Genomic DNA, 17,691 nt, shown 5'->3' with positions numbered 1-17,691 from the left:
TGGGGGAGCTCTTGTCCATAATGGGCATGGTATTGGCACAGCTCCAGATGATCCACATTGGCTCACAATTGATATGATCCAAAAATATTTAGACAGAATAAAGGTGAATAAAGCACCTGGACAGGATGGCATACACCCACGCCATTGTTTCAAATTTTTAGGGACTCATTGATGGCTGGCATAGTACCATTGGATTGGCGTAAGGCCAATGTGGTGCCAGTATTTAAAAAGGGGTCAAAATCTTTACCAAGTAATTATAGACCTGTTTAACTTCTATAGTTAGGAAGATACTGGAAAGTTTAATAAAAGACCACATAGATGAGTTCTTGCTGGGAAAAAAATATTTTAAGCAACAGACAGCATGGATTCATGAAGGACAGAAGTTGTCAAACAAATCTGATTTCCTTTTATGCGGAGGTGAGCAAAACCTTGGACAGAGGGGTGGCGGTGGACGTGGTATACTTGGATTTTGCAGAAGCGTTTGACACAGTTCCCCACACAAGGCTAATGTGTAAGGTAAAGTCTACAGGCTTGGAAAAATCTGTACGTAAATGGATGGAAAACTGGCTAAAAGACCGTATTGAGAGAGTAGTGGTAACGATTCATACTCTGAATGGTCTAGGGTCATCAGTGGTGTACCCCAAGGTTCAGTGTTGGCACCCTTACTTTTTAATATATTTATAAACGATATAGGGTCTGGGATTAAAAATCCCATTTCAGTCTTTGCAGATGACACCAAGCTATGCAGTGGAATAACGTCCTTACAGGATGTCTCCAACTTACAAGCCGACCTCAATGCACTGTTTTATTGGGCAACTATGTGCAAATGAGGTTTAATGTTGATAAATGTAAGGTTATGCACTTGGGGGCTAAGAATATGCATGCATCATACATACTAGGGGGGGCACAACTGGGGGAATCAATGTTGGAGAAGGATCTGGGAGAGAGAGATACCATTTTACCCCTGTACAAATCATTAGTAATACCTCATTGGAATATGCAGTTTAGTTTTGGGCACCAATTCACAAAAAGAACATTGGGGAACTGGAGAAAGTACAGAGAAGGGCAACCAAACTGATAAGAGGCATGGAGGAGCTCAGCTATGAGGAAAGATTAGAGGAACTGAATTTATTCTCTCTTGCGAAGAGGAGATTAAGGGGGGATATGATCAACATGTATAAATACATCAGTGGTTCATATAGTGAACTCGGTATAGAGTTATTCACCCTGAGGTCATCACAGAGGACAAGGGGGCACGCTTTATGTCTGGAGGAAAAGAAATATCATTTCTAAACACGGAAAGGTTTCTTCACAGTGAGAGCTGTGAAAATGTGGAATAGACTCCTTCAAGAGTTTGTTCAGGCCAGCTCAGTGGATTGCTTTAAAAAAGGCCTGGATTCTTTCTTGGATACACCGAATATAACTGGATACTAACATTTATAGGTAAAGTTGATCCAGGGAGTATCTGATTGCCTCTCGGGGGATCAGGAAGGAATTTTCTCCCCTGCAGGCGCAAATTGTATCATGCTTTGCTGGATTTTTTTTTGCCTTCCTCTGGATCAACTGTGGGTGTAGGATTATAACTTTTTTTTTTTTTATGGTTGAACTGGATGGACTTTTGTATTTTTTCAGCTATACTATGTAACTATCCCACCTCAAGCTTAACACAAAACACTTTCACTGTGGTATCAGACCTGTAATACAGGTCACCATGTCTTCTGATAGACGTAGTAATTTTCCTGTTCTGAATAAGATATACATTGTTACATAATCTTTTCCAGAAAGGTCTTTTTATCTTGACTATGTAAAAGGTATTGCAGGACCATTTCATAAAGTACACTTTCCCTTCCATTCAGCAAGCTTGTAAGATGGCTGCATGCCAGTTGCCTAATGATTTTGCACTTCTGAAATTGATCTCAGGTCTACTACCTACTGTATATATTTGGCCACTAAGGGATCCTCAGTAAGTAGATGCCAGTGTCTGTTGAGAATATTGTAAATCAGGGGGTGTTGTTGGGGAAAAACTGTAATAATTTGTGTGTTAGTGGAGACTGGGTTAAATTTCTGTTCATGAATCAAGATTCCCTAGTTATTATTATTATATAGTGTTTATATAGCGCCAATAGGTTTGCTAATGAGGGCTGTCTGTATAAATCTGAAATCAAATGACCATTGCCTTGCACCTCATTTTGGTCATAGTTCATGGTGAACTGGTGGATTAAAATCATTGGACCCAATTCACGACATAAACGCATCAAGTTCCAAGCTCACGCCTGTCAAGATCTTAAACACATCATTAATGTACATTTGCGAAGTACATCCACAAATCCTGATCATAAAACAGCGGTCTCTTCCACCCCTACAGGTTAACGTATGATGAGGTATACCAAGTCCCCATCACCACTCCCTGCTTCTGGAGGGAAGTGGAAGTTGTCAAACAAACACATTCCTAGATAGAACAATTCCAGAATAAAGTATATGGACATACAGATTGGTTCTCCTCTTTAAGAAATTACGCAATCACCACAATACCGCAATGATGTGGAGTTGAGCTGTAAAGGGTCTCTATATCAATATTCATCAACCACAATTCACACGGGTCTTGTGTGTCTTCAATAATTATTAACAAGTCTCTCATGTCCTGCACATAAGATGGGAATAATGTAACAAATGGATATAAATAGTCATCAATCAGTTGACTCAGTTTTCTGTAATACAGCCATGCCCGAAACTATAGGGTGACCTGGAGGGTCCAGCAAGTTTTTAAGAACTCTGGGCAAAGCGTAGAATGTAGGTTTAATTGGATGCTTGGTATTCAGGAATTCAAAAATGTCCATTATTGAATTCTTTACTAATGTCTAAACTCTTAAAGAAAACTTTTTAATCTACTCTCTGGAATAGGTCTATACCAGTCCCAATTTCTTTTAGAATGTTATGGCATATACAAGTATAGCTTTGTTGATCCATGACTACAGCATTGCCACCTTTATCAGATGCTTTTAAAATTATATGAAGGTTATTTTTCAAGTTGAAAAATGCTTGGTATAACTTGGGTGCTAAATTATCAGGGCCTGAATTCTGATTGTTTATTAATATCATGCACAACTTTCTGTACAAAGGCCAAGATGTGAATATTCAGTTGTAGTGATGAATAGGTTTGAGATTTTTTTCTTATAATGGGTATCTCGTGTAGTAGGTAATGGATCTGTTTGGTTGAATTCCCTAGATGGATCAGTTTACTCAGTATTGCTTTCTCCCCAGAGGAATGTTAGAACCCATAATGCTTAGAAATCCAATATAGTAAATCCGTTCTATATCTCCATGTCAACCCTGGGAGATTTGGGGTTACATGATCTTTTGTCATGAATGTCATTCAAAGTAAGTTTTCTGGCAAACAAATAAATGTATTTGACTGTTTTGAATTGATCTATTTCTTTATCACGGCAAATACTCAAACCTAACCACATTTTTTTTCTTCATCTATGATCAATAAATATGAGAACACAGATTAATGATCTAAAGCTCCTCATTATTCAAGTCTTGAGTAGGAGTGATCCCATATTCCCTATCTTCTGGGTCCCCGAAAGAGAAGGGGAAAAAGTATGGCCCTTAGCCATAACAGCTATGTCCAGCTTACTTGCAGTCGATATTCTCCCTGCGTTCAACTCCACTTTGTGAAACAGTGTTCCCACCACCAGAGATAGAACTTGAGTTAACAAATGTGACTGAAGAGATACAGAATTAAAAAGAGTGGAGGTATTGGCTTGTGTGACAAGCACAATGTTGTGATGAGTGTTTTGTATTTTTTGTCCGAGTAAGTGTGAGTGCCATGTCCTCCATATTTGAACTTGTTTCTCAGCGTGCATTTCATTGTGCATAAAGGGAGTATATCTCTGTGCTGTGCACAGAAAGAGGACATTGATGAGGAAATGTCAACATCAGAATTTATTTGACTCTATACAGTTTGTGGGACAGAATGATCTTCCTGTTATACTGTTCAATATATGCATTTAAAGCTTTTTGATTTTCCTCATATTGTGGAAGGGTCGTGATTGCAGTAGTTTGTGAAAATAATCGTTGGATTATTCTAAACTTCGAATTTCATTACTATAATGATCTTTTAGAAATTGCATTCCATTCTTTATGGAACAGTTTTGAAGATTATTTTCCCAAACTTCCTTCATTTCCATGTTGCTATGGGGTATAGTGGGAAAAAGTTGTATATACAAATGAAAAGGAACACATTGTCCAACATATTTCTCAAAATATTTCAAGTGCCAGAACATATTATTTGTTTTTTTTTAACCAATAATTGTTTCATTAATATGAAGAGTATCAAGATCTTGACTAGTATTCCTAGGGTCAGTAATTTATTACTGGGTTTTAGTCGTAAGACTCTGCCATCCTTGTTTAGAAAAATTTGCCATGCTTACCAAGAACACATCGCACATGCCCAGAGACATACCCACTCAACAGTGGTGTTTTTTGGTTTTGTGCTGCCCTAGGCAAAAAATCAGACAACCCAACCCCCCCTTCCCACCAGGGAGAGAGCCTGACACCGAACAACATCACCACCACTCCCTTCCACCCCCTGGAGAGAACCTGACATTGACAAACAACACCCCTGCCCCCCAATCAAGAGAGCCTTCCACTAACATACAACCCCCCCTTCCCAGCAAGAGAGAGAGAAACTCACCTTCACAGCTCCGGACATCCCTGGGAACAAGAGTCAGGCTCTGCATACACCATCAAGAAGCCTGCAGCCTCTCTCAGATCTCACCTGGTCCCCATGCCGCATGTGTCCCTTCTTCTGTCCCTTCTTCCTGGGGGCGGTGCTGCCCCCCTGAAAAATGTCACCCTAGGCAAATGCCTTGTTTACCTTGTGGTAAATATGCCTCTGCCACTCACGCCTGGGATTATTGATGAGTTTCCTGTGGTGGGCATGGGTGAAGAGGTGGGTTACGAATGGCCACACACATCATGGCCAAAAATATTGGCACCCCTGCATTTTTGTCAGGTAATGCACCTCTTCATGCAGAAAACTGTTGCAATCACAAATGTTTAGGCATTCTCATGTTGCATAGTTAGTCTGGCTGAAAAAAGACAAAAGTCCATCTAGTTCAACCATAAAAAAAGAAAACTGTGATCAACATCCAGAGGAAGGCAAAAAAACCAGCAAAGCATGATACAATTTGCTCCTGCAGGGGAAATTTTTTTTCCTGGTCCCTTGAGAGGCAATATTCCCTGGATCAACTTTATCTATGAATGTTAGTATCCAGTTATATTATGTGTATCTAGGAAAGAATACAGGCCTTTTTTAAAGCAATCTACTGAGCTGACCAGAACCAACTCTTGAGGGAGTCTATTCCACATTTTTACAGCTCTTACTGTGAAGAAACTTTTCTTTATTTGGAAATTAAGTCTGGAGGAAAAGATTTAAAGAGTGCCCCCTTGTTCTCTGTGATATCCTTAAAGTGAATAACTCTACACCGAGTTCACTCTATGAACCACTGATGTATTTATACATGTTGATCATATCCCCCCTTAATCTCCTCTTCTCGAGAGAATAAATTCAATTTCCTTAATCTTTCCTCATAGCTGAGCTCCTCCATGCCTCTTATCAGTTTGGTTACCCTACTCTACACTTTCTCCAGTTCCCCAATATTTTTTTTGTGAATTGGTGCTCAAAACTGAACTGCATATTTGAGATGAGGTCTTACTAATGTTTTGCAGGGTGGTAAAATTGTATATCTCTCTCTCTTTGGAGTCTATACCTATTTTAATACAAGAGAGGATTTTGCTCGCTTTAGCAGTTGCATGCTATTATTAAGCTTATGATCTACCAGAACCCCCAGATCCTTCTCCACCATTGATTCCCCCAGTTGTACTCCCCCTAGTATGTATGATGCATGCATATTCTTAGCCCCCAAGTGCATAACTTTACATTTTTCAACATTAAACTTCATTTGCCACATAGTTGCCCAATTAAACAGTGCATTGAGGTCGGCTTGTAAGTTGAAGACATCCTGTAAGGACGTTATTCCACTGCATAGCTTGGTGTCATCTGCAAAGACTGAAATGAGATTTTTAATCCCAGACCCTATATCGTTTATAAATATGTTAAAAAGTAAGGGTCCCAACACTGAACCTTGGGGTACACCACTGACAACCCTACACCATTCAGAGTATGAATCATTAACCACTACTCTCTGAATACGATCTTTTAGTCAGTTTGCCGTCCATTTACCTACTGATTTTTCCAAGCCCGTAGACTTTACGTTACACATTAGCCATGTTTGAGGAACTGTGTCAAATGCTTTTGCAAAATCCAAGTATACCACATCCACCACCACCCCTCTGTCCAAGGTTTTGCTCACCTCCTCATAAAAAGAACTCAGATTTGTTTGATGACTTCTGTGTTTCATGTATCCATTCTGTCTGTTGCTTAAAATTTTTTTTCAAGCAAGAACTCATCTATGTGGTCTTTTATTAAACTCTCCAGTATCTTCCCAACTTTAGAAGTTAAACTAACAGGTCTATAATTACTTGATTTTGATCCCTTTTTAACTACTTCCTGCCCGGCCTATAGTAAAATGATGGTCGGGCGAGCCTCTCGTCCCTCCAGGAAGGTGTCATAAGATGTCCTTCCCAGATCTCGCAGTGCGGGTGCCCGGCTATGTACCTCGGTCACGGCTGATGACAGATCTGTGTACCGGCCCCGTTGCCAGTACCATGTGACCTGCTGTGACCTATCACAGCAGGCCACATGACAGTTGTATACAATGGATAACATGTATACAACATGTATACATATACAATGTGATTAAATACCACCAAAAGAAAGCTCTAGTTGTGTGAACAAAATGATAAAAATTTAGTTTGGGTACAGTGTTGCATGACGGCGCAATTGTCATTCAAAGTGTGAGAGCACTGAAAATTAGCCTGGGCAGGAAGGGGGTAAAGTTACCCGGTATTGAAGTGGTTAAATATAGGCACCACATTGCTCTTTCGCCAATCCAGTAGTACTATGCCAGTCATTAAAGAGTCCCTAAAAATGAGAAACAATGGCATTGAAATGACAGTGCTCAATTCTTTAAGGACCCGTGGGTGTATGCCATCTGGTCCAGGTGCTTTATTCACCTTTATTCTGTCTGCTTATTTTTGGATCATATCAATTGTGAGCCAATGTGGATCATCTGGGGCTGTGTCAATACCATGCCCATTATGGACAAGAGCACCCCCATGTTTCTCTGTATACACAGAACTGAAAAAGGCATTTAATAAATTTGCCTTCTCTTTGTCCCCAGTCAGCCACTCTAGATTATTTTGTAAAGGGCCTACATGCTCGGACCGAACCTTTTTACTATTAATATATTTGAAGAATTTTTTGGGGTTGGACCTGCTATCTTGTGCAACCTATTGTTTTGTTTAAAATTTTTGCAGACTTGATTTCCTTTTTGCTTGTTCTGTTATATTCTTTGTAATGTTTATTTCTTTTGTTTGTATTGGTATGACACAAAAAAGTGGAGAAACAAAAAGCCAACTCTGACACATTCCATGCAAAACCCCAAGAATAGACTGGACAAAATTATTAGCACTTTCTCAAAATTGAAAGAAATAATTGCATTCCAAGTTTGTGATGCTCCTGTAATTTGTAATTAAACTCACCTGTATCAATGAACAGGTGATGACAATATAGAAATTATACTGGAAACCAGTTCAAATGATGAAAATTTGACTCAACCTTTCCGATGTGTGTCTCTGTGTGCTGCATGGAGAAGAGAAGGAGCAGCAAAGAACTGTCTGAGGATTTTATAACACAAATTGTGGAAAAGCATGGACAATCTCAAGGTTACAAGTCCATCACCAGAGATCTTAATGTTGTGTCCACTGTGCGCAACATTGTCAAGAAATTTACAGCCCATGGCACTGTTGCTAATCTCCCTGGATGTGGAAGAAAGAGAAAAACTTGATTAAGGATTGCAACGAAGGATTGTTCAAATGATGAATGAAGAACCTTGATCAACATCCATGTTCCAAAAAGTGAACTTATCCTTTAAGGATTCAGTTGATAGATGTTTGAAAACTCTCTAGCTCTTAGCAAAGTCCTTCCTTTAATCTGGCAAGTCCAGCTTTGCACTCAGTTATTGTCAGTTGTGGGTACAGTATCATTACATACTGCTTCCTGGCTATACATGTCTTGTTGAATTGTTAATCAGATCTGTAGTATACTCTACATCAGGGGTATTGAAGTAAAATATTCTACTAGCAGAGGTCCAAATCCTTTTTATGATGACTCAGATCCTTCATATCTCAGCCCCCTTCTCCTCTTAGGCTAGGTTCACATCTCTGTTGCTGGGGAACACGCGTGAAATTGCATGCATTCCCGACCCACAGAAAAATGCACTGCACTTTAGCAGATGCCACACATTGTCACCTACAACACATTTTTGCCATGCCCATTTACTGCCCTCCGCCCCCCCCCTCGTTACTTTCCTCAGCTGCCCCCCATTACATTCCTTAGCTTACCCCTCTTGCTGCTCTCTGCCCCCCACCCCCATTACTGTCTTCAGCCCCGCTTTCCCCCTTACTGTCCTCAGCCCCCATCCGCCATTATTGTCCTCAGCCCCCATCCCCCATTATTGTCCTCAGTCCCCCATTACTGTCCTCTGTCCCCTTCACTTTGCCCCTCCTTCCTGTCCTACCTTATACAGACAGAGCTGACAGCAAGAGGCACAGCAGGTCTGGACAGAGGGCGGGAGCTGCAAGCTGGTGATTGTTGATTGTTATGACCCACTCTCATTCCTAGCAACCAATCATTTGCTTGTTAATTTGGGCAGCTCCCCCCTCTGTCCAGAACTGTTCTACCTCCTGATGTCGGCTCTGTGGAAATGACAGCGGCAGTGGTGACGGCAGGTGGCAGAACAGCTTCTAAACGGCGGGAGGAATGGTACATTGATTCAGTCCAGATCTGGACCACAGCCTGCCATTTAGTGATGTCTGCTCTACATTGTATCCTTTATCCTACAAGACACATCAGCGCTAAGCACACAAGTGGTTTGAAAAGCACAGGTTAATGTTCACCTATTTAAATCTGGGGGGCTTTTCACCTTATTACTGGAAGTTCCAGGCTAGTGTGGTAGTGCTTCCTGACACCATTTTTCTCTGCTGATGCATGGTCATTATTTGCTGTTTCACCTGTTGCCTGATACCTCAGAGACACAACCGCAGAAACTCAGCACCTGGGTTATTGTGATTCCTTCATACCACACTGAACCCCTTCGGTCTACATTAATTCTGTGAGTACCCCTCAGGGGAAGATCTTTGCTTAGCAATAGCAGATTACAGGTGCTTTGGAGCAGGAGCACATGGGACAAACAGAAGGGATTCTGCTGCAGAACCTGAGGAAACTCCAAGTACCTCACTGGTTAAATCTTTCACAGCCAGGTCAGACCTGAGAGCGGAGGACTTTATACACAATCCAGTGGATGCAGCTGTGGAAGTTCTCACCTAGTGTGAGGGCAGGAAACCTCATCCCATATTTTGTCCTGGTTCATGATCCTTTGATTTGAATTGCCAAACACCTAGCTTTTGGTACCCTGCAAATCTTGGTTCAGCCTTGTATATCCTTTAAAATGTGGCCTTTGTCTCCTTTCTTTACAAGAAGTGTCCCTCTGGGGCCTTCTTGGGGTGCTCCTGCCAACTTTGTACTCCAGGGGGTTACAACCTTAAAATATAATTTGAACAACTGGGGTTTTCTTTTCTTTGTTTCCCTTGGCAGCCACAGTTCTGCCCTGACTCCCCCTAATTTCTTCTTAGGAGCCCCCCCCCCTTCTTGCGTTACATGTGCACCAGTTATTCCAGAACTGTTCTACCTCCTGATGTCGGCTCTGTGGAAATGACAGCGGCAGTGGTGACGGCAGGTGGCAGAACAGCTTCTAAACGGCGGGAGGAATGGTACATTGATTCAGTCCAGATCTGGACCACAGCCTGCCATTTAGTGATGTCTGCTCTACATTGTATCCTTTATCCTACAAGACACATCAGCGCTAAGCACACAAGTGGTTTGAAAAGCACAGGTTAATGTTCACCTATTTAAATCTGGGGGGCTTTTCACCTTATTACTGGAAGTTCCAGGCTAGTGTGGTAGTGCTTCCTGACACCATTTTTCTCTGCTGATGCATGGTCATTATTTGCTGTTTCACCTGTTGCCTGATACCTCAGAGACACAACCGCAGAAACTCAGCACCTGGGTTATTGTGATTCCTTCATACCACACTGAACCCCTTCGGTCTACATTAATTCTGTGAGTACCCCTCAGGGGAAGATCTTTGCTTAGCAATAGCAGATTACAGGTGCTTTGGAGCAGGAGCACATGGGACAAACAGAAGGGATTCTGCTGCAGAACCTGAGGAAACTCCAAGTACCTCACTGGTTAAATCTTTCACAGCCAGGTCAGACCTGAGAGCGGAGGACTTTATACACAATCCAGTGGATGCAGCTGTGGAAGTTCTCACCTAGTGTGAGGGCAGGAAACCTCATCCCATATTTTGTCCTGGTTCATGATCCTTTGATTTGAATTGCCAAACACCTAGCTTTTGGTACCCTGCAAATCTTGGTTCAGCCTTGTATATCCTTTAAAATGTGGCCTTTGTCTCCTTTCTTTACAAGAAGTGTCCCTCTGGGGCCTTCTTGGGGTGCTCCTGCCAACTTTGTACTCCAGGGGGTTACAACCTTAAAATATAATTTGAACAACTGGGGTTTTCTTTTCTTTGTTTCCCTTGGCAGCCACAGTTCTGCCCTGACTCCCCCTAATTTCTTCTTAGGAGCCCCCCCCCCTTCTTGCGTTACATGTGCACCAGTTATTCCAGAAGCTGGTTCTTCTTGCTTTGCTGTTGCTTTTCTTCTCACATTTTGTAGGACTGACATTCTCCCTCCCAATGTCCAGCCCATAGACATGTCAAACATTTTATGATTTATTTTGTGTGGGGCCAGCACTGTCAACTATGGCTACCTGCCAAGTGTATCCTTGAAAACTGACTCCCCTTCTCTTTTCTCACAGGGTGATCCATCTATGGGGTTCCTTCTTCATTTTCCACCTGGATGGTGGTAATGTTTCTCTTTTTCTAGGACTTCTGCCCTAGGGGAATGAGTCCCTTCCTTGCCCGAGCCCATTCTCTATTCAGGTTCTTGGGCTTTATACAGCATCTACCATTTGTCCTTTTCACCAGTTGCAGGGCCACCTGATCCTCTCTTCACGTTTTTCATAACTGTTTGTTTGCCAGGTGACTGTTTGAGCCTCTGCTGTTGCATGCTTCAGCTGAAGGGGCTACTGCTGTCAACTGTCTGCTCAGGTCCATTGACCCTTATTGATTTTTCATGTGGGCCTGTTGCTGCTGACTTATTTTGTTGCCCACCCCTCAAATGTTTACTTAGGGACATCTAAAGGTTAAAGAATCCATTCCTGTGTTATAAACTGTACAGTTAAGCTGTTAGGAATTTCGATGTACCTGTAAATTTTAGATCTTGGGGTACAGTACAAGACACTGGTCCCTCCCCTCTTTTCTCTTTAATTTCTTTATTGCTTTCTAAAAAACTGGAGTCCTATGGGGTGTGCAAGATTATATGGATACACTGGTTGGCGTTCTCAGGAAAGCTTTTGCCAGTGTCTACTCACCTGAAGGTAATCGCATATAACCCATCGTCTATGAGTCAGTTTCTGTGTCCCATACGTTATGGAATTTATAGAGGAATGTCAAAATTCCTTGTTTCGCCACTCTTGTCTCAGCCAGATTATGCTTGCTGACAAAACTGAGGCAATGCCGGTGGTGGGTTGAGTTATGTAGGGCTAAGTCAAAGATTTGCTGTTTGCCAGTGTCCAAAACTACAGGGCACTGTGTGATATGCTTGCTTTTGTAGACCAGTGACAGCAGTTTTATAAGTGTTATAAAGTGACCGTTACACTAATGTCTACATTTACACAGTTGCCCAGTCATCCTTTTAATTATATCAGCACCAGATCAAATAGAGGAACCGTTTTGGGAAGAGTCAGTGTTATTTGGATTATGACTAGCTTTACATGTTTTGGAAAGTTGCTCTAAAAATCCATATGTCTGGCATTTATAGGCAGTTTCTTGCTAGCTTTTTTAAACTTATTTTTGTCATTTTGTGCTTTATTTTGCTTCTTGTTTTCTTTCTGCAGATCTTCCACATGACCTACGACCTGGCCAGTGCAGTGATGAGAATTTTTAACCTGATTGCTATGATGCTATTGCTGTGTCACTGGGATGGATGCCTTCAGTTCCTGGTTCCAATGCTCCAAGACTTCCCAAGTAATTGTTGGGTTTCAATCAACAAGATGGTGGTACGTAGTCATCACAGCTTTGAACCAGTCATTTAACGTCTGTTCTTGACTGCACATAGCGATGTTAATGTTTGTATCATATACTGGTTTAGGAATTGCTTTACCTAGAGTGCAAAAATATACTGTTTAGTCATGCTGCAAAAGGTTGCCGTGCCGCTTGGCCATCACTTGAACCTGTTTTGGACAAACTGAGACTGCAGTCCATCTGTGTGTGTAGGAGGTTCAAATTCGGAGATCTCTACTTTGTGAAGTTCACTAAAACAGCACTGTCAATCTGTGATTGAATCTTGCCACAATAGCAAACAGATGAGCTTTAACTGTGATATAATGATAAAGGGAAATAGTTGTCAAGATAAATACCTTTCTGAAGGAGGCTTAACTCGCAGGCAACATGCAAGTTCCAGGGCATTAAATCTTCTTTTCAGCTTCACTGTAACCGAATCGATTGCCGTGGAACTAGTGAGTGTAAGTAATACAATGGTAACTTTTATCAGACAGGTATTGAATTTAATCTCCTATGTAAAATAAGTTAAAGTTGAAAAAGAACTAGTGCCATAGGTTTTTCAAAGCACTAAGCACTGCTAAAAATAACTTTAGGGCTTGTTTACATCATATGCAGTTGAACACATTGCGGTGCAAACGCATGTGTAGGAAAAATATGTTTTAATGAGCCTGGTTTACACCATTGCAGTGCTTTTCATGTGCATTTAAATTAAAATGCAGCATGCTGCATTTTTTCACACCGGAACACATCACAAATGCATGTAAATGCCACTTAGTGGCAAAAAATGCCAAGACAGACACTGAAAATCTGCTGCAAACTCATTACAAATGCATGTAAACTCTCAAGCAGAGCCCCACACAGAATGTGTAAATGAGCTCTTAGCTTTGGACAGATTCACTTTAAGGCCAGGTTCACTTATGTACGGCCATGCAGGCCACAATTTGCGCAGGCACAAGAGCCCATTCATTTGAATGGACTCCCGTGCCCTGAGACACGCAGGGAAGAAGTTCCCTGCACTTCTTTGGAAATCGCAGGCCGCACATGAACCGAGGTTCTCAATATGGTTGAGATTTTCAGTGCTGGCCGCTTGCTATTAGAATTAATGGTAACTGCCCGCGGGTCCTGCATTCTACACACCCCTGTTGAAATGTCAGGTTTCTGTGATGTAAAAAAATGAGACAAAGATAAATCATTTCAGAACTTTTTGCACTTTTAATGTGACCTATAAACTGTACAACTCAATTGAATAACTGAAATCTTTTGGGGGGAGTAAACATAAAAAACTAAAATAATGTGGTTGCATAAGTGTGCACACCCTCTTCTAACTGGGGATGTAGCTGTGTTCAGAATTCAGCAATCACATTCAAAATCATGTTAAATAGGAGTCAGTACATACCTGACCTCATTTAGAGTGCCTCCGATTAACCCCAAATAAAGTTCAGCTGTTCTATTAGGTCTTTCCTGACATTTTCTTTGTTGCATACTACAGCAAAAGCCATGGTCCGCAGATGGCTATTAAAGCATCAGAGGGATCTCATTGTTAAAAGGTATCAGTCAGGAGAAGGGTACAAAAGAATTTCCGAGGCGTTAGATATACCATGGAATACAGTGAAGACGAACATCATCAAATGGAGAAATTATGGCGCAACAGTGACATTACCAAGAACTGGACGTCCCTCCAAAATTGATGAAAAGACGAGAAGAAAACTGGTTTGGGAGGCTGCCAAGAGGCCTACAGCAACATTAAAGGAGCTGCAGGAATATCTGGCAAGTACTGGCTGTGTGATACATGTGACAACAATCTCCCGTATTCTTCATATGTCTGGGCTACGGGGTAGAGTGGCAAGATGGAAGCCTTGTCTTACAAAGAAAAACATCCAAGCCTGGCTAAATTTTGTAAAAACACATCTGAAGTTTCCCAAAAGCATGTGGGAAAATGTGTTATGGTCTGATGAAACCAAGGTTGAACTTTTTGGCCAGAATTCCAAAAGATATGTGTGGAGCAAAAACAACACCTCACATTTCCAAAACAACACCATACCCACAGTGAAGCATGGTGGTGGCAGCATCATGCTTTGGGGAAGTTCTTCTTAAGCTGGAACTGGGGCCTTAGTCAAGGTAGAGGGAATTATGAACAGTTCCAAATACCAGTCAATATTGGCACAAAACCTTCAGGCCTCTGCTAGAAAGCTGAACATGAAGAGAAACTTCATCTTTCAGCATGAAAAATGACCCAAAGCATACATCCAAATCAACAAAGGAATGGCTCCACCAGAAGAAGATTAAAGTTTTGGAATGGCCCAGACCTGAATTCGATCAAAAATCTGTGGGGTGATCTGAAGAGGGCTGTGCACAGGAGATGCCCTCGCAATCTTACAGATTTGGAGTGTTTTTGCAAGGAAGAGTAGGCAAATATTGCCAAGTCAAGATGTGTCATGCTGATAGACTCATACCCAAAAAGACTGAGTGCTGGAATCAAATCAAAAGGTGCTTTAACAAAGTATTAGTTTAAGGGTGTGCACACTTATGCAACCATATTATTTTAGTTTATTTTTACTTCCCTTCACCTAAAAGATTTCAGTCTGTTGTTCAACTACTTTGTACAGTTTATAGGTTACATTAAAGGTGGAAAAAGTTCTAAAATTATTTATCTTTTTTTTTTTTTTTTTTACATCACAGAAACCTGACATTTTAACAGGGGTGTGTGGACTTTTTTTTATCCACTGTATTTGTGCGGGTCCCGCAGCTCCACCACCCGCACAGATGTGAAACAAGCCTAAGGTGTCTTGGTGATAGATCTCTTTTGATGACCCTGTTGTGTCCATCACGACCTGAAGAAGTTGTTTAGATGGGTAACATTCAGTGGAAGATGTATTAAAGCTGGTGCACACAAAATCTGGTGCAGCTGTGAATAGTAATCAGTCAGCACACAGGTTATATTGTCAAAGCTTTATTGAACAAGCTGACATTTATGCAGGCCATAGATGGTTTGTTTATCAGCAGATCTTTCATCCGAAAGAATAATCGGACGATTTTCGCACTGTTAGTGGGGCAATGGCATCAGCCAATTATCGCGGTTCCTCCTCATTTCATTTATTTGTCATGCTGGAAAATTCATGAAAAACGGCTGATTTTTGCAATCATTGGGGCAACATCGGTTTACAGAATGAACGATGTTTCGTTTTTCGGACGAAAAATCGGCTGATAAACGAACCGCCTAGGGCCTGCATAACGGCCATTTCACACTACATGCATTTCAGTGTGCTTTTTTTTTGCATCCAAAACACACAGAAAGTAGGTTATATGGTTGTCAGTGTCATAGTTCACATCACTGCTTGCAGTTCCAGTGCGTTCCAGATGCAAAAAAAAAGAAAAAAAGTATAACAGGCTGCATTTTTCCTGCACAGAACTGTACTGGAACGCTGTAAAACGCACTGGAACGTGCATGTCCCTACTTGGGGAAAAAATGAAAGAAAAAAAAAAACAACGCATCGGAATGCGCCAAAAACACGCATGCAGAAACCCATCCGGAACACATCTCAACTGCGTTTCTATAGTGTGAACTGACCCTAAAAGCTGAATGGCTGCTATGCACAACTGCACTAGATTATGTGTGCACCAGCTTAAGTAAACCTCCCCTTGAACGTAGTAATCAGTCTAGATAGACTTTTTCCCAACCAGACTAACTCTGTAACTATGTGTAGAAACAAACAATCCAACAGTAACAAGCACCTGTAAACTTTGGAAGTTTTTTTTTTGGAAGTCTCAGAGATGTCTGCATATCTGTGGGCAACCTTGCATGTGTGCACACTGATGCCTTTTACAGCTGTCTGTGATCCTTATAATCTTTCTATAAGCAGAAAGAATTTGCAGCAAAACTTGTCTTTGTTACGTTAGCCTTTGATCCATTATAAAGTGGAACTTCAGCCAAAAGTTAGGGTCCTTTCACATGAGCATTCTGTTTTTATTTCTTCAGTTCAGTCACATTTTTCAAAGAAAAAAAAAAAACAGATCAGTTTTTTCATCAGTTTCTCGTAAGTTTTTACATCAGTTTTTTACATCCTTTACCAATGCAGAAACAGATTCAAAAATGGATCTGATGTCCATTTACATCCGTTTCTTGTCCATTCTGGGGTTTTCTATGGAAGAAATTTTTTTTTTTCCATTCAAAAAACGGATGTTGAAGCGGAGTTCCCCTCACCCTGTCAAAAAATAAATCGGCAGCTACAAAAACTGCAGCTGCTGACTTTTAAAAAACAGCCACTTACTTGGCCCTCAGTCCTGCAGTGTCCCCCCCTGCAGCCCCGCAGCCCGTTTCACGGACCGTCCTGTATTCCAGGAGGCTGGCATCTTCAGAGTGGGCATTCAGCTGTGCAGTTTGTGGCTTCACAGCCGGGTGCCCACTGCACATGTGCGAGTTGCACTACGCTTCGTGAATGGTCCTGTAGTCTTCTGGGACCTGTCATGTGTCCCAAAAGACTACAGGGAGGGAGGGAGGACACCTTCTGCTTCCGATCACCTAGGCAATCGGACTGGGAGTGGGTACCTGTCAAATTCGGGTACCCGCCCCCCAAAGGTGCCAATGCTTAATGGGTAACGGGAGAGCAGTCCTTAAAGCGGAGCTTCCCCCTTTGGTTGAGCCCCGCTTTAACGAATGCAGACATTAACGGATGTACACCGATGATCATCCTTTACATCTGCTAGTCCATAGAACTACATGGGTGTCCGTTTTTCATCTGTAAACGGACAGATGAAAAACGGACTTATGGAATGCCCATGTGAAAGGGCCCTTAACGTTTTGTATAGAGTAGGGAAGGGTTGGAGCCTCAGTAATGTTTTTATTGCTGTCTGTGCCTCCATTGCCTCTCTCATGTCTTTTTAACCCTCTAGGACATAAAGTGAGGTTAGAAGAAGTGTTAAAAGATCTGTTTTTTTTAACTACTGTACTATCTTTGAACCTAGTAGGAACATTCCCCAATGCTTGCCATCATGTGATGGTGAGGGGTTGCAGACAGCAATAAAAACCATTCCACATCTAAAGCTAGAGTTTCACTTTAGTGCTTTTCATAGCATTTTATTTTTTTATTGTGTTTTTTCTGCTACTGTCAAAATACATCGTGGTTCCTTTTCATCAGTTTGGACCGTCTTTTTAACATTTTTGTATATGGGAAGCAGATCCTGGGTCACTGACCCTAGGATTGCATCTGTGAGGGTGGTGCCGCTGCGGATCCACACAAAATTCCGTACAGCCGCACCACCCGCATAGAGAAATGCGGACCCGTGGGCGGGTGCCATTAGTTCTAATGGCATGCCGCCTGCACTG

General features: G+C 41.6%; 1 protein-coding gene across 1 annotated transcript in view; it reads left to right on the top strand.

Annotated features, from left to right (window-relative positions):
• Window positions 1-17,691, top strand: part of HCN2 (hyperpolarization activated cyclic nucleotide gated potassium and sodium channel 2) — a 160,478-nt gene that overhangs the window by 114,968 nt on the left and 27,819 nt on the right. Inside the window, exon 3 of the mRNA XM_089657458.1 lies at window positions 12,203-12,364. Within this exon, the coding sequence (XP_089513584.1) occupies window positions 12,203-12,364 (162 nt within the window). The remainder of the gene's footprint in view (window positions 1-12,202; window positions 12,365-17,691) is intronic.

This window comes from Staurois parvus, unplaced genomic scaffold (assembly GCF_062004578.1).
Source record: "Staurois parvus isolate SC_StPar_1 unplaced genomic scaffold, SC_StPar_1.0 ptg001003l, whole genome shotgun sequence".
Lineage (NCBI taxonomy): Eukaryota > Metazoa > Chordata > Amphibia > Anura > Ranidae > Staurois > Staurois parvus.
This window is presented reverse-complemented; position numbering and strand designations above follow the sequence as displayed.